Here is a 7948-nt window from a genome sequence, read left to right as displayed (position 1 = left end):
CTCGTACCAGCACTTCCACTGAGCTGGCTCCGGCATCTCCTTTCTCAGCGTGCCAGCTTCTGCAAATCCTCTGCTTTAGGACTAACTCTCTGTCTCTGCTGTGTTGGGAACCTGCACGCCCACCTCTGACCGAAGCTTCCACAGAGCATCAGGGAACCTCAGATGCAGACAGCGCAAGACAAAGTGCTTGAACACCTCCGCTCCTCAGGGGATTCAGGGCTCCTAAAGGACCTAATTCCAGATTATTTTCAATATGATCATTCCCCTTTTAAGGAAAAGTCTAAAACAAACCTAGAGCTTCAAACAACCACTTTGAGGGTTTTCTCTTCTGCTGCGTTCATACTTGCTTAAATAGGTGAAGCTTTCATACATTAGCATAAATTCATTTCAGCAGAGGTATGGGTTAAAAATCGCAGCCCTTTATATCTCAGATCCACCCTACAAAAAAGCATGAATTAGAAAAGACCTATATTAATAACAAAGGTGTTTATCATAATCATTACAGCCCATGCAGCATGAAGTCTCATCATGCTAAGGAATATACAAACAACCTGCCAAATCATTTACAGCTTAAATAGTTTCCTTCTATCTTACAAAACTTGCCACTGAGCATGGATTATTTTAAAATAGTCTTTCAAGTCCTTTCAGTGCTTGGCACATCTGAAACATTTTCATAGTTGATGTGAAAAGGTACATTAGTTGTGGATTTGTGTCATACATAATTGTTTCATTTTAGAAAGCTGAATATTCAAATTACACAAAGGCACTTCTCTTTCTTGATGATTATGCTGTTTTTCATCACGGAACTGAGATCCTGACAAGTTTTAAACTTCATCTTCTGTTTCTTACGTGTCTTAACCAGTTTCCCTTCCTAAGCTCACGATGAAGGTTAAGTACACAAAACATTGGTAAATTCTGAAGGCAATATTCTTTGTTACGTGATTATGTTCTGGAATGAGCTATAGCAAACATTGCCAAAACCCCTCTGAAACCCAACATGCGAGTTTCAGCCCTATATTTAACAGTTCTGGGAGAATGCAGCTAAAACAAGTGGCCTTGGCAAGGCACAAGTAGAGGCGAATCTGCTGGCAGGAGGAGCAGATTGCCAGGAATAAGTCCTTTAATATCAAGATCAAAGCAGCTTTTGTCCTATTTTTCCTTAGGTTGGTGCTATGCTATTTTAAACTTAAATGAAAGTATTAGAAACTACATCGGCATAAACAAGTTTTTCAGAGTTTATAGCCATCTTTTCTTTAGAGCAGCTGAACAGACTGCTTTCGGGGCCATTAACATGAAGGAATAGTGACATCAGGTGGACTATCACATTAATCACAGGCACATCTCAATTTTTCTATGGCAACTTCTACAGAAGAATGGGCAAGTGCCTGCCACTGTGGATGCCTCCTGACCAAAGTGAGACCCGTGTGTCTCACCAAGATGTTGCAGCCTTCAAGCAAAGTGTATTTGGCCATTCCTAGAAAGGTCCTTACAACACACGCGGCACTTTGTGTTCCATCTTGAGCACGTTTCAGTTACAAAAAGAAAAATGAGTTTGTCTAACAGTACTCGCCCACATCAGATTCTCGGCAACTTGATTGCAGGCAGCATCTCCTAGAATGGACCATACGCTACTCTGCATGGTCCCTGTTTGTGAGGACCTAACCCTGCCCTCCCTCCTGCGCCCAGCGGAGCTGCTGCTGGCCCCAGCCGGGGAAGGATCAGATCCAGCATCTCTCCGGGACATGCCAAGAGGCTAAGCATAAAACGTGCTGGGTTACAGGAGCGGCAAAGGCCAGCCGTGTGTTGCCCCACAGCTCCTAAACCCGCACTGTGTCCAGGGGTGGGTGTGATAGGATGTAGAATTGATATGGGAACTAATATAAGGTTTGGGGCAGAGAGAGATACACATCTACAGATACACATTTTTTTTCCAAAGTGGTCTGAGAGGGTGAACACTATCTTATATGTGTAGGTTTTCCCAGACTATGTTCCCTGTTTGGAAATGGTATGATCGGCTCACTATTTCCTTCCTCCCCTCAGCTCTCCGACAGAGGAGAGGCTGAGAGAGCCGGGACTGTTTAGCCTGGGGAAGAGACGGCTCAGCGGGACTGTATCCATGTCTATCAATACCTGATGGGAGACAGTAAAGGAGATGGAGCCAGGCTCTTCTCAGTGGTATAATAACATTGATTCTATTAAAACTCTCCACCGGATCAGTATCTCAATGACAACTAGCACATATGCTATTCCTCAGGTTGTAATCTCCCCAAATTGGCACAGCAGCAGTCCTTTTAATACAGCAAAGGTAAGTTATCTGGCATGATTTTGACGCTATTTTCCTGAACAATTTCCACCTGAACAGTATTTGGGAACCTCTGTAGTTACATACGAGAATCTACTAATAGATTTTTAAAGCAGTTAAAGGTGAAATTACCAACCTTAGGCTTTTCATCATCAATATACAAGACACTGTTTTTTTTCTATAAAAAAAAAAAGTAGTGCTTGCATATCTAAACCACCTCCTCCTGTGTATTTGTTTCCCTCAATGATCCAGCTTTTGTGCTGTAAGGTTTGACTTCTGCAACGTAACATTCTCCTTCACCATTTTCTGAGAGCAAAACACTTTCAGACAGTTATTACAAAGTTCTGGACAGCTTCTCCCATGACAAATGATTTTTTTTTTTAATAGAACTTTGAATTTCAATGAAATGATCTAGAATCATGGTAATACATCAGTTGCTCACAAGAGCTACTGCACACATTGCTCACTAAGGCAACCGAACCCCAAAAAAGAAGTGATTCATCATTAACCAAAATGGAAATTCAGCACTAAAACCCTGCAAAGTTTAAATCTAGTCTTGCATTTTCTGTCTCCATTCTTCCCCCCAGTAATCCACTAGCGGGGGGAGGGGAGTGAAACTCCCTTAGCTTAAGCAACTATTTCTTCCCACCATTCCTAGCCAGGGAAGCTAGTGACAGGGCTGAAAGGCTGTATGAAGCCTTATTTGGTTTCTCACTGTAAAAGCCTTGCTTCTGAAAGAACAAAATGTTGGCTGTTTTGAAGGACAAAACTTCTCTTCTCTGCTGAAACAGAATCTCATCAGCTGTTTGTGGTTTTTTTTTTTTTAATACTTCAAAAAGTATACTTTCTTTTTAGTCTTACTACTACCTTACTACATGTGGCAAGTACACTTCAAATTTAACCATCATGTAACTACTTCAGACAACCCTTTTACATCTGCGTTACTATTCATAAATTACTATACATACTGCTACTGCTTAGTACTCGCCATCACACATACTCTGTGTGCCAAATCTGCTACACACACACACACACACATATATATATATCCGCGTCTCAAAAGCAACCCCCCTCCTCCCCAGGCAAACTAGCGGGACGTTACGCTTCAACTCTTTTCCGATTCAAAATTCGTCAAAATCTGGGTGCAAATTAATCATTAAGCAGTTATGACTTAAAATCCTGAAGCGACTTCTGTATGTATAAAAGGAGAGGAGCTTTAAGCCGTGGCTCAATCCACAGAGATAGATTTTCAGAAAGAGATGCAGGGTAAGTGACAGCCTTTTATCTATTGTGAATCAAGTACCTTTTGTCAAATTACTTATCCAGTGTCAGTGAGAAGCCCTTGACAAACATTTAATTTGCTGGTACACCATCTAAGCCTCTTTTGGCTCCCAACCATTTAAATGTTAAAGGGACACTGTAAACTTGAGAACCTAAAAATAGAACTAACTTTGGTTTCAGTTACACACAGCTTACGCACTCATTGGAGAGCTGTTACTACGTGTTACCAGCTAGCAAACAAATGCACAAAAAGCCAAGCAACATACTTAGATTTATGACTTGTTTGCCTAGCATGCGTAGCATGAGATCTTTCCAGACAAGATTCTTGCTGAAAGATGCTTGAAACCTAATACAGACTGGCAGCAGACCACTGGGGGGGGAAAGGAAGAGGGACATCTGCAGCAACAAACAGGATGACAGACAAGACAGCAATACATCTGAAATTACTGAGACACACTATGGAGGAAAACATTAGAGAGGAAGGAAAAGGATTGATCAAAACAGCACAGTTTAAAATAAGCTTTTATTACTCCCCCTTCACCTGTCAACAACAGGAAGCTTATTACCAAACTATGTAAGATAAAGATAACTACTATGTACGATAAAGGCTTGATCATTTTTACCTGTCAGAAAAATCACAATCCAAAACACATCTCATCCAGACACACAATGCATTCATTGGCTACAGGTTACAAATTAAAGTTCTTCAATTTCCACAGATTTGGCCCAATGGTCACTAGAATTGAGTTTATCTACATCTCCCCAGCACTACTGGCAGGTGTAGCTACTGTAAAATATGTGTAATAAAACATTTTTATTGTAGTGATAATCCAGGTTAGCTATGCAGCTGCATTCTCATGAATATGAAACTTTCTCATGAAACTTAAGCACGGTTTTATGCCTTCCCTATACTGAACTAAATTACTGTCATGAGATAAATTGTACCTTTAGTTCTCAGCAGCTTTATGGATTTTTCTTAACTGCTCTTCTACACAGTAAAAAAATATGACAAAGCTCCTGAGAGTGGAAGCAGAAGAGCTTGGTGTGACACAAACACACAGTAAAAGATGGCACTAAGGGATGGCTGAGCTGCTAACACCAACAGATGACTTAGAGCTTCGCTACATCAAAACTGCCTTTCAAAATTTCCGTTTTTTCCCCTTTACAAATGGCTGATTACAAAATTATGAGACAGAATAAAAAAAAAGTATGAGTAACTGATAACTAAACCTAGCTCCACCTTTTACAATCAAAAATACCTTTGCCTTCTATGGCATATTGCCTGGGCTCATACAGTAAGCCTGAAATCCAGCGGATTCACACCGTCTGGAAACACTTAGTCAAAAGATTAAACTGAAGAATAAGGCAAAAATTTTTCTCACCTGGCAGTGGGCTGAACACTGCTAACTCCTTGATTGTTTCTTAGCTTTTCTTTAAGGCCTTGGAAAGCTGTGTAGTACGGTGAAATAGAGAAAGGTGCTCCCGACACCTCCTCAGTGGATACTGCAGAGAAATAGTGAATTTCCAGCCCTGTGTGTTTCTCTTACAAGCATGCAAGCGGTGACAAACCACCTCAAGTGTTCTCATTTGAGCTATACAGATCCTTGATAGAGGAATCATTAATACCCTGTTAGAGGAATCCTACACATCTCTATTTTCTTCCAACTTTACATTAGTATTTCCCTCCTTTACATATGCCATTTATTTTGAACATTTTTTCCTCAAGTTAAAAAAATGCAGTGACAAAACCACTCTCACTATGCTATGTTTCCCTATTTATATTGAGTTAAATCAAACGTATATGCACATAAACTCCTAGTAAAATTTCTGTTAAACCACCTTTGTGCAGTAAAGTGAATTAAAATCAGATGAATATAAGTATGTAATGTCCTCCTACACCACTTATGTCCTCCTTGGGCTTACAGTAGAGAGAAAATTGATTTTAAAGTTAACTAAAAAATGATGGACCAAAACCATCTGAATAGTTTTTTAATAGTTCCTATCTGGTGTATTAATTAGACATTATGCATATTGCTTTTAATCCACTGATACAGGCATGGAATATAGTACAATACAATATTCATTATACTTAACACAAGTTTGCAATCCTTCTGATCAAGGGCTGCATCTTCAATCAATTTACAGGGAAGTTTCTTCGTGTAAACATGCATATTTGGAGTTCCCTTACCAAAGGAGCAGAAGATACATTCTTGAGCTTCCCCAAAATATTGTTATATTGAATAATCTAGCAGTATCATAAAAGGCTTCAAACCATTGAACCAAAAAGATTAAGATAGGAAAAATCCTTCTCGTGAAGAAATGAAAGCAATAAATAGTAGGTAGGTACTTTACCTACAAATCTAGCAAACTAGAATAAAATCTCTCCCTTTGGACATCTTTCCTTATCAGCTGTCTTCAGCACAAGACAATGATTACTCCCAATGGATAACTCCGCAGTTAGTCAGCTAGTCTTTACACTGCAGAAGTTGCAAGGAGAGAGCACTTAGGGATGGGAGGAACTTGTTGAACTTACATCGCAATGCTTGCACCAGAAATTTAATTGCTGATTCTCTAGAAGAGTATATATGAAATATTAATTTAGGACCATTATTTAGGGGTATACTTTTCATGTTCATGTGATCAGTTTGTAATGTTTACTTATGTTTTGGGTACTTTTTCCTCACTAAGGGAATATTTATTGCGTTAACTAGTGCACTATTCTTATTCTGTCATCATATTTGCTCCCTCCCCACCAGTGGCATCCTGGGAAATATGGAGATCCTCTAGCATTTCTGCCAGACTGATTCGCGGAGGACCATCATCATCCGTGTCGCTCTCCACTGGAACATCTGCATCTAAAAAAGCAATAGAAAAAAAACAACAAACAGCTAAGCAAAGAAAACAAACCCGAAACCCCCTGAACAATCCCAAGGAAGGAAGCAGAATAAAACCCAAACCCCCAATACAACTAACAAACCACAAAACCAACAAACAAACAAATCCCTCCTAAAAAACAACCATCCCATAGCAATTGCCCTCATGGAAGACGCTGAATTATGTATCAAATCCTTCACCCTGCAGAGGTTTTGGGTGCGGGAGAAAATATGCTTCTCTCTCTCAAGGCAAAGCAAACAAAAATCATCAACATCCATTCAGTGCATGTGAAATACACTGAATACCTGAAGCTATTACATTACAGTGTTTCTCCAGGCATGAGTAGGTCAAAGAATCCAAATACAGAACTTCAGTGAAAATATTTTCACTCAAATAGTCATGATCTAGTTACATGCAACTAAATGGTTAGAGAGGCCTTACTTCTGTAAATGTTGACATTCTTCCTTATGGCTTCATCTTCTTCGAGATCTTCAAGGAAGTCCTGGTATTGTCTGTAAAAGATGCTTAATGTATTTACTCACTTTTCCTGTGGATTTACGTAAATTTATAAAACAAAATAAAATCAAAGAAACAAAGCCCCAAGGAAGGACTGCAATCCACAGCCCTTCAGACGTGCCTTTTGATAGCATTCCTACATTTCCAACTCATTCTTTCTGCTTTTTTCTTTATCACCTTAGTTTCCAAATAATTTGTTTAATTTGCCTGTCCTCATTTAACTAATTGCCTCATTTTTTCTACTCAATTGAACGTTATTTAGAATCTGCTGTTGCTGCATCAGCTTTGTCACTGAACAAACCAGTGACAAGCGTGTTTTCATAGAAGTGTCCCTTTAGCTAGACAGACACCAACTGTAAGCTACAGACACAATGCTTCTGATATTACTCACTTGATTTAAGCTTTTCTTGGAAAAAACAAAAATAGTTTTTACATTTTGCAACAGTAAACCTGAAAAACCTCCAGTGCTATCTTTAAGATTTCAGGATTTTGTCTGTTTCCAAACACCCCTGGCCCGTTGTCCTCAGTATCCATGTTCCCTGAAAACTTAGCAGGTAGGATAAACACAAGTAAGGTGCATATGCTTAAAGCACTTCCTGCACTAGGGAAGGGGGAAAAATGCAGAGAGATAATGTTCTTCAGAGAACACTGATATCAACCTGTCCTATGAGCCAGCATCACGCTCAAACAGAACCAGCGGCATTTGCTTGTGCCCCCTTAACAGTCAGCACATCAGCTTAGGCATTACACTGGGTTTTTCCTCAGCAGAAACTGAGAAATCCTAGGTAGGAGGGACTAAAAAGCTTCATGGCAGATACCGAACCTTTCATCGTCTGTATCCGTGCCTTCTCTGTCCCTTTCTAGCTCTTTCAGCTTCCAGTTTCTGCGACGCTGGCGTTTAGTACGGTCATAGCTCTTCTTTATTAATACCTACAGTGAAAAACAGCAAGTATTTACACATACACACCTTCAATA

At 39.7% G+C, this 7948-nt stretch overlaps 1 protein-coding gene across 1 annotated transcript in view; it reads right to left on the bottom strand.

Moving 5' to 3' along the window:
• Positions 1 to 5557: 5557 nt before the first annotated feature.
• The window catches only part of NMD3 (NMD3 ribosome export adaptor), an 11339-nt gene continuing 8948 nt past the window's right edge, over positions 5558 to 7948 (bottom strand). The window contains exons 13-15 of the mRNA XM_009333985.1: positions 7797 to 7903; positions 6899 to 6969; positions 5558 to 6438 (exon numbers count right to left, since the gene is read on the bottom strand). Of these exons, the coding sequence (XP_009332260.1) occupies positions 6305 to 6438; positions 6899 to 6969; positions 7797 to 7903 (312 nt within the window). The 3' untranslated portion in view covers positions 5558 to 6304. The remainder of the gene's footprint in view (positions 6439 to 6898; positions 6970 to 7796; positions 7904 to 7948) is intronic.

This window comes from Pygoscelis adeliae, unplaced genomic scaffold (genome assembly GCF_000699105.1).
Source record: "Pygoscelis adeliae isolate BGI_AS28 unplaced genomic scaffold, ASM69910v1 Scaffold241, whole genome shotgun sequence".
Lineage (NCBI taxonomy): Eukaryota > Metazoa > Chordata > Aves > Sphenisciformes > Spheniscidae > Pygoscelis > Pygoscelis adeliae.
The sequence above is the reverse complement of the archived record's forward strand: the minus strand, read 5'-3'. Positions and strand labels throughout refer to the sequence as shown.